Below are 19,638 nucleotides of genomic sequence, written 5' to 3'. Positions count from 1 at the left end.
TCATCGCTCTTGGGTCGGAGAATCAACTTTTTTCAACGACAGACTTCCATGTTACCCCCCTGCTTTTCAGCACTCACCCTAATCGATTTATTGGTCTCACACAATCCAACTAATACACGATTGTAGCCAGTTAGCCTTCTCCATTCCGCTTTTTTCCATCCACCCGTCCTGTCAGTTTGAGCATTATTCATTTTCATTGCCGCATTCTCTGTTCGAATTTCTTTTCCATGTGTTGTTTTGTGTAATCAAATACAGGCACCCCATCCCACCAGCTCTTATCCTTGCTTGTGATTAAGCCCAAAAGGCTCATGCACACTGATAAAAAAAAGCACGAACTAGCAATCAACAGAACGGAGACAGAGACAGGAGTGTGGGACAGAGACGGAAGAAGAACAAATATCCTCGGAATCGATGTCTAAAAAGGAACTTACCATTTCTGTTCTCACTATCCGCCGGCTTCATCTGAATGGGATGGTGCATCTGTCAAAGAGAAGGAAAAAAACGGAATTGTTAAAAAAAATTGGGTAATATTTTTGGGATGTGTGATTGGAATGCACAAAAAGTGTTAACTTTTAAAAAGTCGGCAACTCTTTCAAAATCCTAAGCTTAGGAAATTTAAAAAAAAAAAAACACTTTTTTTCAATGTTTCTATATTTAATTTAAGGTAGAAGAACCTTAAATTTGTGGGTTTTTGCTCAACCCGATCCCATGGAGTCAACAAGCTACAGATCAGCACCCTTGTTAGACAAACAATGACTTAAATAGTTTATTGAAGTGTTGTTCAATCTCATTAGATTTGAATTTGGCCAAATGCAAATGAAAATCGCTAATGAAACAGCACGGAAAGAAAAAGAAGAGGGCGAAACTAAAGGGAACCGGAGAGCCCATTTCATTAACGTGGCCATTAGCACTTGAAAAATGCAATTCAATGCGAGAAGCTTTTTACAAATTTCCCATTTATTTTACATTCGTTGTGCGAACTGATAAGGTCCTGGGTCTTTGATACTGGATTCAGTCAGCCGGTAGTGGCCATTACTTTGATTTCAATTAACTTTTCATTCAAACAGTTCGAGCAGCGGAAATGATAATAATAATACTTACAACGATATTAGAAAATGAAGCTTCAATTGCAGGAAACTTTTCCCCCATTGGCAGGACGAAAAAAGGGGTGGGGGTATGTGGAAGTCCAAGTCCGGACAAAGTGACTCAATGACTGAATGATGTTCAGAGCAAATTGAAATGAAATGCTTACGGGTTGAGGCCTTCCCGCATCTCCATTCAAACCAAATAAAACCGAGCCGAACCGAACCGAAGGGGGGAGCCAATGGGTTTTTGCACAAATTACGAGGAAATGTCACCGCCTCTGGTAGTTGGTCCTTGGTCCTGGTCCAGCCACCGACTTGCCCCCTTTGGAAGCCCCATCCACATTTATTGTTGCGCCATTTTGCTGCTCTATTATTCAAAATTGACAGTTGAATGAGTAAAATGGCCGTCTGCCTCAATCTGAGTTGCTCTTTTCTGGCATTTCATTTAGCTGTCCGTCTAGCTAGTGTGGATGTTTGTGTTGGCCAAATCCTAAGTGGAAAACCCTTTTCAATTTAATGGCATAGAGGCTAAAATGCGATTTGCAGAAAGTTTATTTTTAGACTTTCTCTGATTGTCAATTAGCTTTCCAAATATTGTGGTTAGTAGTTGGTTCTTGTAAAAAACAAGCACACATTGCACAAATAAATTGGGAAAACACTGAAAAAAGAGTTTCACTTGCTTCTAACTACTTGATTGTCTGGTTTGAAATAAAACTATAAATAAATAAATTAAGATTCTTAAACGTTATGCTTAAAATCTCAAGTAATTTAAGATATTTAGCTTAGCAAGGTGATTTTTGAAAACCATTACATCACACTTAAAGAATATTTTAATACTCTTCGATAACTATTTCCTTTTTCATTGCATACTTGCGGGCTTTTCATTTTAAGTTCTGAATAAATGAAACGCCCTATTTTCTTGGAAACGCATGCAACTGTATCTTTTCACACGTGCCAGAAAAAGGAAGAATGTGGAAAAGGACAGCACTTGCCCTGGACACTTAACACTCACACATGTTTATTGAGGGAAAACGGGCAGTTCAAAACAAAATATTTATTGTGGCCGTTGACAAGCTGGCCATTTCCTGCATGTGTGTGTGTGTGTATGTGGAAATGGGGACATTTTAACGTCTGTTTACCTATCGATTATTTCAGGTAAATTAAGTAGCTTCGGAGCTGACGGGGACCCCCACGTCCTTGTCGACATCGATGTCCCTTACGTTGAGGGCAGCCTGCCAAATGCATTAAAGGATCAGACATGCTCACACACTCACACCCAGAAGCATGCATACCCACACAAGCACACATAGCTGGACGGCCAGGCAGGCACTTACTTATACAAACAAAGATCCACCTTGCCCACACACACGCGCACACACACATGTGGTCATTATTTTGACAATTACACACGTGGCGCCATTTGGCCAGGTCCTTTCGCCCAGCTCCTCCCAAATTCACTGGCTTGAATGTGTGAGTTGGGGTCTTTGTTTTAGTGCTGGCCGAACGTTCCTATATGGATTTTCCATTAACGATTTGAATATGTAAATGATGGAGCGAGTGCCAACTGTGGTCGAAAGATAATCGAAAATCGGTTGTATCCTTTAAATTTACATATATATTAAGTAATATGATTCTAAACATGTACATAAGTACAGACTTTTCTTTATTTCCGTATAAAATTTATAATTTAGCTCGGCACATTTTGCTTTATAATAATTTGCCTAGATAGCATATGTCCTTTGATATCAACTGCACTTTCACCGATTTCAATCATTGAACCACTGTGCAGGGTAACATCACTCGGTGGCTTTCCCATTCCTCCTGCCCCCCTGGTGATCCAATCCGCCCGGCAATCTTAGTGTGTTTGCTTGTGCGTGGAACGCTTCATTTAATACGTTAACAATGAGATTGTCCTCAATAATTGAATCCACTAATTGACTGATGATTACATTTTGTGTTGGCCATACACCAATAGTCCACCAATGTCCCAGCACATCCAATTTCGATACCCGACCCCGAAAACCATGCGTTGAAAGTATGTCATCGATCGATCGGGTAGCAAGCGGTTGACTTTCTCAAGCTGTATTATTCAAAAGGGCGCACAAACAGTAACTGTACTGGGTACATGTGTGTATGTGAACTACGAAGAAAAGGCACATACACGCGCACACATACATACGCAAATACGAAAAGAAATGCACACATACATGGACACAGAGAACAGGAAAACGGGCAGAACTCAAAGCTACATAGATGGCATAGGGGTGTTGTGTGTGTCTGTGTGGGTGAGTGGGTGTAGGGTGTAGGGTGTAGGCTGTTGGGAGGTACTTACCCCATCCAAGGTCTTGATGTTGTGCAACGCGTCCTGGGCGCGCAGGGCGGCCTTTCTTGTATAGTAGGTGACAAAACAGCACCCTGCAAACGAAAATGAAACAATCGAATACAAATCGAATACATCTCAAACGAGTCGATAGACAGTAGCACAGAACGTATGGATACAGAACGAACATTATATATAAACTGTACTATATATATATATATATTAATCGGATGCATTAGGTATTATTTACTTGGGACCAATACAAGGTTAAGCTCTTATTTCAATAACTATTTGCTTGTAGCCTCTTATAATGCTTCTAGGGACAGGCTTATCGGGTCTTAAATCTAGATAGATATATTTCTATATTGGCATGCAGAATTTTGGACACAGGACGAGCGCTTCATGCAAGCCATGCGGAGCAAATGGGACGTGGACAAAAAACCATGGGGACTACTGACTGTGTGAGGATTCGATTAAAATATATTACTTCGATTCTAAGTCTAGAAGTTTTCTTGGCCAACATATTCTTAGGTCTGCCTGTATATAATATAGATTCTTTTTCTCAATTTGCAAAATAAGTATTTATTTAAATATTGCGAGTGTAATTAAAATGTTTTCCCTTAATTGTAATTAACGTGTATTGCTTCGTATTTATCTGAATTCAAATTTACTTTAAATAAAGACAGAAATGTGTTTAATATTTTATATAGCATTTTTGTACTATATATATACTACATAACACCTTCCCTCTATCTCTTTGTTTGACAATATTCCTGCTTTATTTATTTTAATCGGTTTACCAACGATAACTTCCTGCAACTTCGTACGCTAGCCATTTTGCCTGACCCACATAACTATCCGCTGCTCCATTATAACGATTAAATTATAATCCTCCTCCGACTCGGAGCCACATAAACCACACTCCTGGAAAGGGTGGTTATCATCGAGTTAGTCGTGCTCGAACACCTTGCTCGGAGGATTAATCCACCCATACGCACACTTTTGGGCAGGATCAACAGCAACCCCTCTAGACCATAAATATGCATAATGGAATTTACCTTTTCGCTTTCGAGGAAAGTTTGCAAGCAAATGCGCATATTATTCTAATACAGTCAAAAATTAACCAGAGCAACATGCTCATGTCCTGCATCCTGCCACTGTGTGTGCGTTTGTGTGTGCGAGTGTGTGGAAGTTTTTCCCGTTTATACACGCACAATTATGGCCAATTACCCTGGCCAAAACTTTTCCCAACACTGCATTCCTGCCCGCAAACACCTGTGCTCGGGGGTATGGGCTTTAATGTTGATGGGTTCGCCATCAGCATAATCATATTACTTGATGCTTATCCGCACTGCCCGGGGACCCAGAATGGATGGACATTGTTGAATTTCATTGAACCCCTCCGAGTAATACGCCCATTTGTATGCCCCGGAGCTAGGGCTGCCATCTTGTGAAACTCACCTCGGCTAATCGATGTGACCTTGTCCCGGAGCACATTCAGCGTGTGAACGGGTCCGAACTGCTCGAACATTTGGCGTAGCCTCGTCTCGTCCCAGGTCTTCGGTATTTGGCCCACGAACATCTTGATATTGTCCGCATCCGGCTGATCCTTGATCGAATCCGGGCTGGTCGATTCCATGATCTCCATTTTGACCGAGCAGTCACGCGTGGGACTTTGGGTGCTGCAATGCAGAAACAACTTTGAAGATTAATAATTTCGCAGATGCGTTTATTTTCAATTCTACAATTTTTTTCTATTGCCCTCTCAATCCTTATTAACTTAATTACTTATTTAATATTTTCTATGCGAATAGTTTAATGTTATGCTTTATTGGCAGGTGGCTCATTAGCAGTATCCACGGGTTTCACAGGAGCTTCATCTGCGGTCTCCGCAGGCTTTGGAGGTTCATCAGTGGTCTCAACGGGCTTTGGTGGTTCGTTGGAGGTTTCCACTACTTTCGGAGGTTCTTCGGAGGTCCTTGGTGGAGGTGCTTCAAGAATTTTATCCTCCGGTGGTGGAGGTGCAGGTCGTGGCGGTTCTTCCTCAGCTTCCTTTTGGGAGTGAGCTTCATCGGGCGTAGGGGCTACTATTGAAGGCGGTGGCGTTTTTGCTCCATCTTCATGTTGCGGACTAGAAGGTGGAATGACACTAAAGGTGGGCGTCGAATAGCACAGGTCATTTTTGGCGCTTTCCTTGCCCGGAAAACTTGGCTGAGTGCCGCGGCGGCCCATGGAGTAGGCGGCGCAGGAGTGGGCCGCACTAATATGATGTTCTGTGGACAGTTTGGGAAATCGAGCTATGTGATAGGCCAAGCTGCCCATAAAGGCATCTCCGGCGCCCGAGGAATCGGCCAAGTGCGGCACATCGGAGGCGGGCACATGGGTGCACATATCCTTGCTCTTCTTGGACATGTAAACCGCTCCTTGCTCACCCATGGTAATGATCACGCTCTTGGCTCCCTTTCCGATAAGAGTTTCAGCTGCTTTTCGTGCCTGATCAGGGTTTGTCACTTCCTCCATATCGGTTAGGTTGGCAGCTGCCTCCTGATTCGCAACCAAAATACTAGGCAAACCAATCATGGCATTTGGAATGTCTTTTCTCATTGGCGACATGTGGAGCAGGGAGATCCCCTTGAACTGGCGCAACGCACACATGGTGGCATTCATATCCGTTTCCAGTTGGCAGAGAAGTACCTTCGCATCATGAAAGGACTTCTTAGCCCGGTTCACATCCTTGGCCGTGAGAAAGACATTCGCACCAGCCACGTTGATCTTGTACTGATCTCCATTCTCAGAGACCGCGATTTCACTCATGCCCGTGGGATTGTTCTCCACCTGCTGGACGTGCGTGACATCAACCTCGTGCTGTTGCAGGTGGTTCAGGTAGTCATCTCCGGATTCATCCTTGCCCAACTTGGCGACCAAAACAGTGGAGGCCCCCAATTTGGCAGCTGCTACACACTGATTGGCTCCCTTCCCACCGAAACAGGTCTCCATGTACGTTCCGGCGACAAGTTCACCGGGTTTCGGCAATTCCGGGACATATCTAAGGTAATCACTTGGCAAATTACAGATCTTCTTTTCCTATACAAAACTTACGTTATATATTCGATGTTTGCCGTCCCGAAGACAACCACATCTAGCGTCGTCTTTCCCATTTGAAAGGGCTGCGTAAGCCGCAAATTTTGAAGAAAACTTAACAGAGATTTTGGTTGGGGGGAATTTCTACATTTCTGACATATAACAATACAGATCACTTGACCTTAATCTGAATGATATTTTAAGATAGTCTTCAATATGTTATTTTTAATAAACGTAGTTTCATGTGGCTGAAAAGCAAGCCTCTAGGGAAATGATTCATGTAAATTGAGCCAATTAATTTCGCATTGATGCTGAGCAGCTTCCCAACTGTTTCTTTCTCGATTTAAACATGTATTTCCATCACTGGGAAATAAAGTGATAGAAATTCTCAAATGGAAGTTTGGAACTTTTTCATTGAACTTTCATGGACAACATATTGTATTGCCGACCCCACAGAGAACAACTCCTCCGCTTCCTAACTTCATTTGCTAATGACCATAAAAAAGAGAGGGGATAACAACAAGCTGAACCATTTGTTCTCCGTCCCTGTCTGATGCCGAGTTGGCTAACAGCATAAAATACAAATACTAATTGTTATTAGCAAACTAATCTAATCTAAAAAGTTGTAAACGTTGTTACTTTTGTTTTGTGGTTGACCAGTCTCCGACTGCGAGTTCCAGCATGAAGGTTCCGCATCCAGGGGAGGATTCGGGAATGCTGGTTCTTGAGTGACTGGGAACGCATTGAACGCTCCACTTTGAGGTCACTTTCAGTTGGTTTTTGTGTGCTGCCGAAAAAGTTTTCCCTTTTTCCCGATTTTCCCAGCCGATGTTGTTTTTGCTCCTAATGGGGGTTTATTGGGTGCTCGTGATGGTGTACGAAATTGACTTTTGGTTGGCTGTCAATTTGGCCGGGGTCTCCGTTACGGAACCGATTTGCCGTAAGCAGAAGTTGTCAAGCAGTTTGGCCAATAAATTTCGGCTCTTAATTGGCTAAGCCAGTTAGTTGAAATCGCTGAGCGACAGCGGTATGTTGGCATTAAGTCTCGCTGATATAATAGCTTAGTTTTGTGTTTTAGAGTGCAGAATTAATTAAACTTTGTTATGTAGAAATATTTACATACATGTATAAAAACTATCTATTAAAAACTGCCCGCGTTACTCTTGTTCATTATACTTTAAGATTTTTGCATATATTTTTATGTGAAGCATTTCATTGCATACTTTCAGGCTGGGAATTGAAGTTGCCATATATATCTGGGCAAAGTGAGTGACAAACTTCTCCCCTGCTTTGGTACATTATTAACTCAAGCTATCGCACGGAGTCATCTGAAACGATGCCATTTAGGAAATTACTTCCAATTTACTTTTAAATTTCTTCATTTTCCAATTTCCTGCGTAAGTAATTCCAGCGCTTGCAGCCGCGCCATCCATCTACCCTTACTCCCATTAGCCAGTTATGAACTGCCTCCGTTCCCCTGGATGAAAACCCTGCGACAGTCAGTGAAAAGCCGCGTGAAAAGCGCCACGACTGCCGCGGGCCATCGAATGACAAAACGAAATTAATCTATTAGAGCCGGAACGAGGATGAGCCAAATTGTCTATGTCAAGGTGATAAATTCAGGCCTGCCTGCAGGTGAATAAGCCAAAAGGGGGTCGTCGAATCACTTGGGAAAAAAGAGGGATGGATTCCCACGTAATCCATCGCGATTCCTGTGCCTGCAGCATAAATCTCTAAGCGGAAGGCATTTACGCATCAGCCACCTTTTGTGTTACCATAAATTTGAAAAAAAAAAATTAATTCTAAATATAAAACCAAAAAAAGTCAGCAAGTACTAAAGATTTCTGGCAAAAGGAGCAGCGACAGGTGTGTTGTCCCTGGAGTCGCGAAGGCAATTATTTCAGCCAGGCGCGAATCCATCGGGGAATCAGGTGAACGCTCCCCGAGCACCGGCCTCCAACTAACTATCATTCTGCTCCTCCGCCGCAGTCTCCTTCGAAGTTATCCTCGTCGGTCTCTCGGGGCTGCGCCTCTGCATTAATAATTCAGTCTATTTAAATGCGACCAGGCCTAATGAGAAAATCGCCTGCGGTGGGAGCTGAAGTGCGTCGCAAAGTGCGAAGGGAGTGGTCGTGGGTGGCAGCGGGAAATGGGAATATGGGGATTTGGGCCAGGACAGCAGGTGTTTTCCAGCTCCGCCGCCAATGAGCTTGACGATGATGCTGATGACGATGTTGGTATCGCGCGAACCAATGCGCGAATCAACAGCTTGGCCCTTGTCGAGGACATCAAATGTCCTCGAACAGTGAGTCAACAAAAAATGCAACTTAATACCTTGAACTCATTAAAATAGGTGTTTGAAAGTATGCTACCAGGTCATTTGGATCTACAAATACTGTGCAAAGGATATGTCCTCAAGTAAATTAATCCAGATTTGGTAGCAAAAGTTTGAATATCAAGCTACAAAATCGATCTCTCAAGATCATAAAATATATGTACTTTCATTCTACTTTTTTAAGACTTCATTTTATAACTTTATTCGTAACCACTGTGCAGTGCGGCGACATGGCCATGACGTGGCACTTAATTTATGATGGCAGTTTGTTATGCCGCGCCCGTCACAACAAAAACAAACAGCTGAAAGATAGAGGACGCAAAAAGTATATATACTTTATTTACAAGAAGTCGGTGGGATGGATAAGGCTGCAGACTCCCTGCGTTGGTCACAGGCCGTATAAAAATGACCCAACATAAATTTAATCATTTCAGCTTTATTATTTAATGGTCGTGCAGAACAGTGGAGAAAGTCGGATAGATAGCTTCTAGGAGTCCTCTTGAAAGTATCGTCCTTTGGAACATGAAGATGCCACAATATTATAATTACAATGTCCTGTCAATAATCATTCGCCATTATCGCTGATGACGCGGGCTATGTGAAAATTGTCGCCTTGATGGCTCTGACCAATTAATAACGTTAATGCAATGGCAATTACCATTAGCTACTTGATGGCAGCCTCGACCTTCCGCCCACTCTGCCACCCAATTTATACGCTCCTCATCCCCCCCATTCCTTACTTCCTTGGCTAGTGCACATTGTCACTTATTTTAATTAAATATTGCTGAGGGGAAGTGGGCCGCCGATGGATTCAACATTCGGTGGGAATTTTTTATAATTTCCGGGCAAAGGAAGCGCACAAATAGAAAATGTGGCGCACGTCCGAGAAATAACCATTTGAAATGTGATAGCCAAAGTTGTCGGCTGGATGGTGGCAGGTGATGTCCTGGGAAGCTATAGGAAATTGAAATGCTCCATAACGGCAAGGTAATATGCAAAGTGATAAGCGGCGAGGATGCGATGCGATGAAGCTGGTGGGGCTTCTTTTCGGAAAAAGGACGACAAAAGGGGTTACATACTCCAGCATCTTTCCCAAATACAATTATTAAAACGTATCCATAATATGCTAAACTAGACTGCATAGTTTGCATATAAACCATGGTATACTTTGTAGAGCTTAGAAAAATGGAAACGACTATCTGCATTTTCCACGATTTTCCGCGCAGAATTACCCGCTGCAGCATCAAATCATTTGAGTGTAATTAGCAGTCATTAGCCAGCAATGATGCAAAAAGAAAAAAAAACAGAGCCAGGAATTCGGATTCGAACACGAGGGGTGGTGGTTTGGGGATGGAGGTGTACTCACCGATTTGGGCCGCCAGTTGGTGGTGGTGGTGCAGCAACGGGTGGTGCGGGGGTAACAACAACAATTGCACCACCCTGGTCGCCTAATGAAGTTCTGGAATTAATGCTGGAATTCAGCTGCGTTGACGGTGCTGCTGATGCTGCTGCTGCTGCAGCTGCAGCTGCTGCGGTTGCTGCGGTGCCTGGTGTTGCTGCTGCTGTTGCTGCTGTTGCCGCTGCAGATATTGCTGCGATTGCCGTTGCTGCTGGCAGTGCTATTGGGCTGGAATTTATTTGGTTGTGCAAGAGTGTCTCAAACAATGTTGTCGACATTTTAGCCGCTGTTGCTGCCGTTGTTGTAGATAATGCTGCGATGTTGCTGTTGCTGTTGTTGCCACTGCCGGTGGGCCGCAAATAGGGATGGAAACTTTTCGCAGCTCCCGTGAAAGTTGTTGTCGCTGCAATGGCACCTGAAGTTGCGCCCGAGCTCGTTAGATTCTCTAAATACTCGTACTTGACCGGCAGTATCTGCGGATGTTGTTGCTGTTGCTGCTGCTGTTGCTGGCTATTGTTGCCTGTATTTAAATTGTTATTGCTGTAGAGGCTGTGGTTGTTGCTGCTGCTGTTGCTGCTGCTGCTGCCGGCACTTGAATTGCTGTTGTTGCCATTAGCAACATGGGCAACAGGTGCCGTTGCAAGCATTGTTGTTGTTGCTGCTGCTGCGGATGCTGCTGCTGTTGCCTCTGTTGTTGCTGCTGCTGCTCCAGTTGCTGCTGCTGCTGCTGCTGGTGAATTGCCGCTCAGTTTATCCGCGTGCAGACTCAAGGATTGCAACATCATTTATTACACCTCTGCTTTGTTTTTATTGCCAACTCCTGCAGCTCCTGTCGCTAATTACTTTTAGTGCCGCATTTGGCGTCGCTTGCTTTTTAATTTGCTTCGGGTTTTAGTTTTATTAAAATTGTATATTATTTTGCTGCCGGCAGGAGGGTCCTCTTTCTGTGTTTAGTTCTGTCCCCCTTTGTTTATGCCTTCTTTATCACAGTGTTTTTATTTTCGCTGTCACAATTAGCCTCTGCGTTTACGCTTTTTGTTTTTTAACTTTTATAGAGGGTTGGCCTGCAGTTTCAACTGTAATTAAATAGAGAACAAAGTGGTTGCCGATTAAAAGACATGCACAAGTCGTTTTATGTTTCATTATTGAGCAGGGGTTGAGCTTAAAAGATAAATGAAAACCCTATACAATTACGGATCAAAAGTAAAGAATTACCCATGTTTGAAATGTAAAATATTTACGTTATTTATGTAAATGCATTTAAAGTTTGATTAAAGCCCAATGCAATTTATTTCAATTGTCACTTGAAGTGGAAAAATTGTGATAAAATTTCTGGAAAATGAGCAGCACTTCCTAATATTTATTAATATTTTAAGTATCCACACTGAAAACCGCAATCAAAATGGCCGCTCTTGGTGCCCATGCCACGCCCACTCTAACTAATCCCACCGCCCATGGAGCCAAACTGCATAGCTAAGCGCATTTGAATGGAAAGCATATTGACTGACAGACTGACCACAGTACTTCGGCCACTCGACTGTCTGCATTCAAGTGCCCGCTTTGATGTGCACACCGGAGTACCTCACTACACACACACTCTGGCATTCAGATGCACACCGATGCAAGTACACTGAGAACAACTAAGAGGGAAGTTTAGAAGATCAAGATTATACGTATGAAGCACTTGCACTTTAATACCATTTGTATTTTAACGACCGGAATGATGTGGAGTTGAATTTAACTAGAGTGATTTCAATCTATACAGAGTGTGCTCAACTATTTTTCTCTGTGGAGTTGTTGGCATCTGCCGCTAAACAGATAAGCATGTCGAGTGCTCACATGCTGAAGAGCGAGGGCTCAGTTGGCCGCATAATGTTGAAGGCTCCAGCTAATTAGTTAAATTGAAATCAAATTATTTGTTGTCGCACTTGACTGGCCACAGGCATGGGCGCCTTAATTAACGCGCCTGCATATATACCGATTCCGTAGATATCTGTCGATATAGACGGGTTGGTGGGTAGTTCGGCGGAAAAGCATATATGTACACATGGTGCACTGGCAGGGAAAGCTATTACGCTTGGCCTTATTGCTTTACGGCCCGAACAGCTGCATTAAAGGCCAAATTTAAACTGTCAACTGGAGCGATTTTCTAGTTATTTACGGGTGTCACAAGTTTACTAGAGATTTTGGTTGGAATTCTTACATATAATAATAGTTCTTACAATAACATGAACATTTTTGTATCTGGGCTTAATCAGTTTTCACAACATTAAGAAACTGGAATACTGGGTACCATCTACAGTAGATACTTTAAACAACTTAAGGATGTTAAAGACTACGGGTGATATATGTTGAGTACCTACAACAATCTTGTATTGAAAATTGCATTACCTTAAATAATTCCCTTCTATACCTCATCGAATAACCTGTCAGTTATTCAGGTCTGACAACTTTCAATGCAACATCCTTTTTGGCCAAAATTTAGCATTCACTTAAGGCACACACTTTAAGTCCACCCACACCATGGACGGAGTTGCTCTCATCCTTCGGATAATCGCGACAGAATTCGACGGTTTTTCTATTATTTTTTAATAAATTTCAACGCTTGCATATTTTGGCGCTCGTCTATTTACGTTGCCCGCTTATTTATTTTCGCAGCGCGCTCAGGCGCTTTGTTTTATTTTTTGGCTCCGTCCGCTCCTCTTGGCCGGGCTGTGGCAACTGTCGTCGTCATCATCCGCATCCGCATCGCTGTCGTGCCACGGGGAGCTTGTTGCATCCCCCACAATTTGCCCCCGAGCTGAGGCAAGCGTGTTAGGAAGGCAGTCATCGGTTCGCCAGCGGCGTGCTCCTGCTCCTGATTCTGCCTCAGCCACGCCCCCACCGCCCATCGTCTGGCTCCTGCGGATTCTTGCCACGCGCTTATCCCAGCGCCATCAAACGATGTCGACGACAGCAACCTCGACGCCAACGTCGCTGGAGTCAGGGTATGCGATATTTGGGGGACATTTTGGCTGTAGTATCAAACTTTTTCAAGTTACCAAATGGGATTTAAAACTTTAAAGGATCATGTAAAGTAAGTATATGGAAATGTAGTGCTCAAACTTTAAGTTAAAACTTAAAAGTTGTTAAAGCTTAAAGTTGCAACTGCTTTAAAAGTCAAATGTGAGAAAAGAAATCAGTTCAGGAACCTACTTCTAATTTATTACATATTAATTATACAGGGTATTTGCCGGTCGAGCTAAGGCTACACGCGATTAGCCTGACTGCTGCATTATGAGCAGTTATCGTCGCTGTTGCTTCTCGTAGCTTTAACGCACATAGAGCCAGGGGATATAGCCATACGTACATACATATATATAGCAGCAGATCGGTGGGGGAGGCAACCAGCTGTGCCGTCCTCCATGCTGCTGCTGTCACCTTGTAATTTTATTTATCTATTGATTATTGAGTATCTCTTTTCTATTTATTTGCTTTTGTTTGCCCACGCAGCGTTGACAGAGAGCTACCCCCAAAGGCAGGGCCCAAACCCCAACCACCGTGCCTCAACCCCAAAGCAAAACCCTGGGCACCCTTTGGCATTTTTATTAAACCAGATTCCAATCCGTGTGGGTGTGTGGGGGGTGGGGGTGTGAGGGCCCCTGGCTGTTTTTTAATTAACTTTAGTGACAATATTTTGCACAGCTGCCTTTGAGCTGGGCAAACCATCACCATAACCATCCACATCCCACCCATGCTCCACCCATCGGAACCGAGAGATAATCAAACTTTGGCCATTGTATGCAAATGTTGGCTACGGAGTCTTGGTCGTGCTCTTGGTCCCTGGGACACTTTGACCCCGATTCTCGGTGTTTTCTCTGTCAGCGTCTTGCCATTCTGACAGTTGACATTTCGTAAAGATGTCACTTGTCCATGGTTGCATTGTGAACTGTTGCTATAGCTGCAGCTGTAGCTGTAGTAGTCGGTACATGCACTTTATGTAGTGAGTACCAACACATGTCCCGTTCACACATCCCCATATGGCCGATTCACAATCCGACCCTCCCAGAGTTCCCCCATTCACTTGTTGAGCGAGTTTCCTTATCTTATCTCTCGAGTTTTATACGTTTGCTTTATTGTGGTTTTGCTTTTTTCCCCTGCTTTTTGGAGACAATATGGTGTACCTTTATATCCGAGTAACTGGAGTTGGAAGACCGTGGATGAACAGGTCTTTATCTTTAGTGCAGTCAAACTTCAGATAGTGTCTAAGTTTCTGCAGAAGTATGACTAATCCAGTTGAAATGGAGGAGAGACAGGTGAAGATAAGCGGATTTTATATATGAACTAGAATTGTGTATCACTACTGGGATTAGGAGTTAAGCCAATATTTGCGCTAAATTATAGTTTAACTGCGCACTTTCCTGAATTTATTTAAACTAATATGTGTAAAAACCACCTAGTTCACAAATGATACTTTAAAATATGTCACGAGTTTGTTTTCCTTTGAGCGTTGAATACTTACATAGAAATACAAAATTGTTTTAAGTTCCTGGCAGGTACATTTGATTTTGAGCCAGTTTCTATATCGAATTTGATCACACCTTATGCCACAATGGCCTTATCTGGGGCAGATATCAAGGGCGTTTAACTGCAGATATCAGGTAAATCAATCAGGTAAATCACTCAAAAGCACTCGCGATCTGCACTGATCGAATTCAACGGAGGTGACAACCGCACGTAGACGCCAACGGAGTACAACTGACGCAGCCGAAATTCCGATTCCGATTTCATAATTCTCAGCCGCCTCTCGCGCGGAAAAGTGTTATCTGCAGTCTGATAAGAGCTTATCGCATAATTGCCCGCTGATTGCCGTCAGGTAAGTAAATTTCACTCTGCCTTTCTCTCTCACGCTTTACTGTTTTCTCTGGAACAACATTTGCTCCGGCCGGAGCGACGTTCTCCTGCTACCGAGTCGAGTTACCTATCGCCGCGGCTAGTACAGGTTGTCGAGCTCTTTAATTGACTATCTTATCGAGTGCATCGACGACTGCGGGGCAGGGGGAAGTGCCATCTGACGGATGACCGGGCTTAATCAGTGCAAGCATTTGGCTACCAAAATCCAAAATGTATGGCGTCGACAACAAATGCCAGTGCGAAAACGAATCGAGTCCCGGGAAAATATCACAAAGGAGTGCAGGCGGCAGTCGCTGCAATTACTTTCGAACTCTCGACTTCGCGCTCCATATATCCGCACTATAATGCTCATAAATATAAACTAAACTCATGCGAGTGGCCGCTCTGAATTTATATGTACGGATATATCCTCGCTCCGGGTCCGTCTCCCCGTCTGTCCGATTGTCCGTTTGTCCATGTGTCTGCAGGGCCATTACACAAATACCAGTGCTGCCTGGGGGAAAACGGAGAAAATGGAGACCAATGAGCTTGCCACGTAGCCAAAGCCAAAGCCAAAGCCAAAGTATCGATGAGTTTCGAGTGGGTGACTTGTGGGGTCGTGTGACCGGACAGCCGTTCTCAGCCGTGGCCATAACATCGACGTCGACTCTCTCGCCGGTCGGTCGGTCGGTCGGTCTATATACCCACCATATATAGTATATCCTATATAGAAGCGGTAAATAACCGATACGTGTTGGTGAAGGAAAGCTCGGTTTTGTGGGTTTGTTTGTCATTGTGCCATCAAATTATAATAAGCGACTGTTTAGTGGTAAATGTGTGTCACTTTACATACGGCCTATGTCTCGCGCTATCTCCCTCTCACTCGCTGTTGCCATCCCCCTCACCCCTGAAAGGGCTATAATTATTGGGGTTTTGGTGAGGGGTACCATTGGTTTCGAACCAATCGAAATTGAAAAAATCGAAAATGCAATTATCTATTCATGGGCTGAGTTATAACATGGTTCTATTCATAGATTTACTAATTAAGCGGAAGTCCTGAGATACAGATACAAAATACATTACATTAATAAAAATCAATTGTTTTGATTAAATCAAGGCTATCTCATGTACTTGTAGTTCCCATTCACAAATTCCTCCGCAGCCAACTATCAGCTGATAAGAATTGCGTGCAAAGCTCCTAAAGAATTTGACAATTGTACGAAATAGTAATAGAACTCCCACGATAGATTAGTTAATAATTCTATTAAGGCGAACATAAATAGCTCAAAGATAGTGTGGCAATTACTTTTCTAGTAAGAGTTCTTTTAAAACACGGATATATTCTGAATGGTATACATATGAAGTAGCATAGTCACAGTAACTGTAGGCCAAATATAAATTAATGCGGTATACCAAAATGTTCTGATTCCAATCTGCTGCTTATCGGGAGCTAGCGTCTGTACCTAACTGTTTACCGATTTATCTAATCTGAGATTCTTATCTCGAGCAATTACTCCGCACTGCCTCCCGATGCCATTTGCCCCCGTAACCATCCAAAAAACCTAGCCACAACTCACGAGTTGCGACACATACAGTGGGTCACGTCTGCACCCATCGATTTACAGGTACAGTGGGCGCTAGTGAAGAATGGCCGCCATAAAAGGTCCGCCATTGAATACCATGATATACGTTGGTCTATTCATAGATGGATAGTTACTTTAGCTCATGCCCTGCTCTTTTACACAGAGGAAAACATATCAGAAAAGTAGCGAAACTATCTATCGAAATACATTACTCTACACAGATACCTAAAAATACTACTTAATCAAATACTTCTTCTTAGAATTTAAATATTATTTGTTTGTTAACAAACACCCCTTTTTTAAGAGTGTTCATGTATGGCAAGTGGTAACCCTTTTTGTTTTTTTCCACTCGATTTTCGTGTCCTTCTTATGTGGCCCTTCTGTTTCGCCTGCCCCGAACAGCGATCAATATTGAATTGAATTTGACCAATGGTTATAGCCACGTTTCGGCGAGGTCCTCGGACAGACTTTGGTATGTCTGCGGAAAAGCGTGTTGGTAAGCGGAAAACGTTATTTAATAATTTACGCCGAAGCATTTCGGAACTGAAGTCGATTGTCGACTCGAAATATGAAACGCAATACTCTTACCCTAAATTCAGAGCTCGGTCTTTGTGCTGGCTGTGAGAACCCTTCAATTCCAATAATATTATTAGAAACTCAACTGGAAAATCGAAGTTGAAGAAGCCACAGGAATGCGGTTGAAAATGCAACAAAAGCCAAAACACAGTTTAGTGGTTGAATAACGACAACAGCAGCAGCCAGGACATGGCCGTAGTCCTGGGTCAGCTGAAAGGGCGGTCGAGGAGGGGTCGACCAACCAACCAACCAACAGACCGAAAGACAGACCGACAGACGGACAGTGAGCTACTAATAAAGCCAGGTGAACGCAGGTGGAGAGCTGGGTCGCCGGCCAAGGCAGACAAAAGGAAGCACAAATAATATAAATTAAATGTGGGGAAAGTTGGCCCACGTCCGACCCGCCCGCTTCGTCGTGGCCCTCCACTCGAAAGAAAAGCAAGCTGAGTAATTATTTCCGGCAGAGCGGGCAGGCCAGGAGGAAAATGCCGGAGCCGGGGAGTCCTTGCGGTTTGACTGCAACACATGGCCGGACACTTAAACCGAAGTGGAAGTGTGGCAAACGGGGTTGGAAAATCTATCTGGGCAATAATTTCGGTTGACATGCTTGCGGTAATTATTGACCGTAATGACAAAACCGTATACGAATACGGCAAATGGTAGCCCCAAACCAATCCCGAAACCCTGACAAATTGCTTTAGTTTTTGGGGTCATCTGTGTGTGCCTGTGTCTGCTAATTGGATATTGGATTCGGGATCGGGATAGGCATCGCCATCGGCATCTGCATAAATTTGGTCCATCTCACCTCTAAACAAATAAAAATTGTCAACGGCATCGCAATATAAACAAGCGATTCGCGAGCCATAACTTAAGTCTATTTCTTGTTATTTGCACTGGACGCTCGAGATTTATGGACCACTTGCCTATTTATAGCGATGTTAATGAAACGGAGCTGTCGAACACAACACAGACCGAAAGTTTGTCCAAAAAATTAATTAATAATACTTTCCATTGCTTATTTTTGGATGGCTCTCTTAGCAATCTATGCTCATCCCAATTTTCCACAATCTATTTTTCGATTTTTTTTGTTGTCGGATTTTGCCAAATTCATTTCAATGCCGGCTATTTCTGTTGCAATATGGCCCACATGTTGGACATTCGGGAGCAATAAATATTGAATGCGACCGGCAGAGTATCCCGAAGAGATCAGCTGGAATTTCTTTGGGCTTTTAACTTAAGTAACTCACTTACTTCGATGGCAATTGGATGTAGTGATGTGGGGGAAACTTCCGTGGACTAGAACGATTCTTTTGTGTGACAAATTGGCCGGGTGATTGTGTTTAGCGCAGATCCAAGATTCAAGATCCCAGAAGACACATGACCGATGATGACGAGGAGCAGACCGCGGATCGCGCGAGTTGAACGACAAATGAATTCACTTGATGGGTGAAGTGCGAGGTCAAATCTCTCTTGGATGCGGCATACCGAACGCACTCGCGGAAACACAGCTCGCAGATAAAGATACAGATACGCACACGATGCGCTGCAGATACAATCAACAAACAATGGCCAAGGCAAATCAACAGCACTTGGAAACTAACTGGGATTTTATGACATATTTAGAGTCGTAGGTACATTTTAGGTGTTTTGTTTCATTTTCTGTTTATATTGAGAAATTTTCTTGTTTTTTGAAAAGTTTAATTTTTTATCATATTTACTTTTAATTTCTTTTCTATTTCGAGATCAGTTGGCACTTTAACTGCACTTCCTTACGCGCTATGGCTAGAATTTCCACACTTTTGAGCTGGCACCGCAAGTGACATGATTTCCAAAAAAACTGCACTGGGCCACAAAAATATTATTTTATATATATTGCACTTTATATCCGTGTGTGCTTTTCTTTTCGGGCGTGTAAACGTGAAAATGCGAGTGGGCGGCGACGGACGACGTAGCGGCGACGACGATGCGCGCGATTTTCTCGCGTTTGGCTGGCGGAACGTTCAAGATGGCACTGCCGGGCGATCCGCGCCGATCGACTTGACAGTCCATGGAGCCGCCCAGCGGACCCGTCGTTATTTATTCCGGAATATAAATTATAAGTATAAATAATATTTCGACGAATAAAACTTATGCATGTTCTATGTATCTTCTGTTCAGTATTTAATTGAATTTGCCGGCGGGGATGTTCAGGTTGCCGCTGTTTGTGAAAACTGCTTGTGTTGACCATAATTTAAATCAAAACACAAATTAATTTGACGCTCAGCTCTCGCTGCACTTGCTGCTCTGTTTAGTACACCCAAAGTTTGTGGGGGGAGGAAAACTGTCGGCAAGTGTCCACCGCACTGAGAGGAAAAGCGTCGATGAGTGGGCGTCATCGGAAAATCAGA

At 43.3% G+C, this 19,638-nt stretch overlaps 3 protein-coding genes across 8 annotated transcripts in view; 1 reads left to right on the top strand and 2 right to left on the bottom strand.

Moving 5' to 3' along the window:
- The window catches only part of LOC6732081 (CUGBP Elav-like family member 2), a 51,960-nt gene extending 36,283 nt beyond the window's left edge, over positions 1 to 15,677 (bottom strand). Inside the window, exons 1-5 of one of the 6 annotated variants that reach the window (XM_039291124.2) lie at positions 14,722 to 15,048; positions 10,188 to 11,296; positions 4,867 to 5,087; positions 3,418 to 3,500; positions 432 to 480 (exon numbers count right to left, since the gene is read on the bottom strand). In XM_039291124.2, the coding sequence (XP_039147058.1) occupies positions 432 to 480; positions 3,418 to 3,500; positions 4,867 to 5,087; positions 10,188 to 11,005 (1,171 nt within the window). In that variant the 5' untranslated portion in view covers positions 11,006 to 11,296; positions 14,722 to 15,048. Of the gene's footprint in view, positions 1 to 431; positions 481 to 3,417; positions 3,501 to 4,866; positions 5,088 to 10,187; positions 11,297 to 12,611; positions 12,931 to 14,721 lie in introns of those variants that run through there. The other 5 variants (XM_039291123.2, XM_039291121.2, XM_039291122.2 and 2 more) reach the window with 5 other exon arrangements.
- LOC27208325 (ribokinase) lies at positions 5,113 to 6,673 on the bottom strand. The gene is made up of 2 exons (XM_016183921.3): positions 6,505 to 6,673; positions 5,113 to 6,451 (listed from the first exon to the last, which is right to left on the bottom strand). Exons 1-2 carry the CDS (start codon positions 6,561 to 6,563, stop codon positions 5,227 to 5,229), a joined length of 1,284 nt encoding a protein of 427 aa, XP_016024751.1. The 5' UTR covers positions 6,564 to 6,673; the 3' UTR covers positions 5,113 to 5,226.
- A 743-nt stretch (positions 15,678 to 16,420) lies between the features above and the next one.
- On the top strand, positions 16,421 to 19,527 carry LOC27207247. The gene is given in 3 exon segments (XM_016182973.3): positions 16,421 to 18,882; positions 18,999 to 19,192; positions 19,194 to 19,527. Coding segments are annotated over 2 exon segments (219 nt in total). The 5' UTR covers positions 16,421 to 18,882; positions 18,999 to 19,072; the 3' UTR covers positions 19,293 to 19,527.
- Positions 19,528 to 19,638: the final 111 nt, after the last annotated feature.

This window comes from Drosophila simulans, chromosome 2L, assembly GCF_016746395.2.
Source record: "Drosophila simulans strain w501 chromosome 2L, Prin_Dsim_3.1, whole genome shotgun sequence".
In the NCBI taxonomy this organism is placed as follows: Eukaryota; Metazoa; Arthropoda; class Insecta; order Diptera; family Drosophilidae; genus Drosophila; species Drosophila simulans.
Note: the sequence above shows the minus strand (reverse complement) of the source record. Positions and strands in the feature narration are given on the sequence as shown.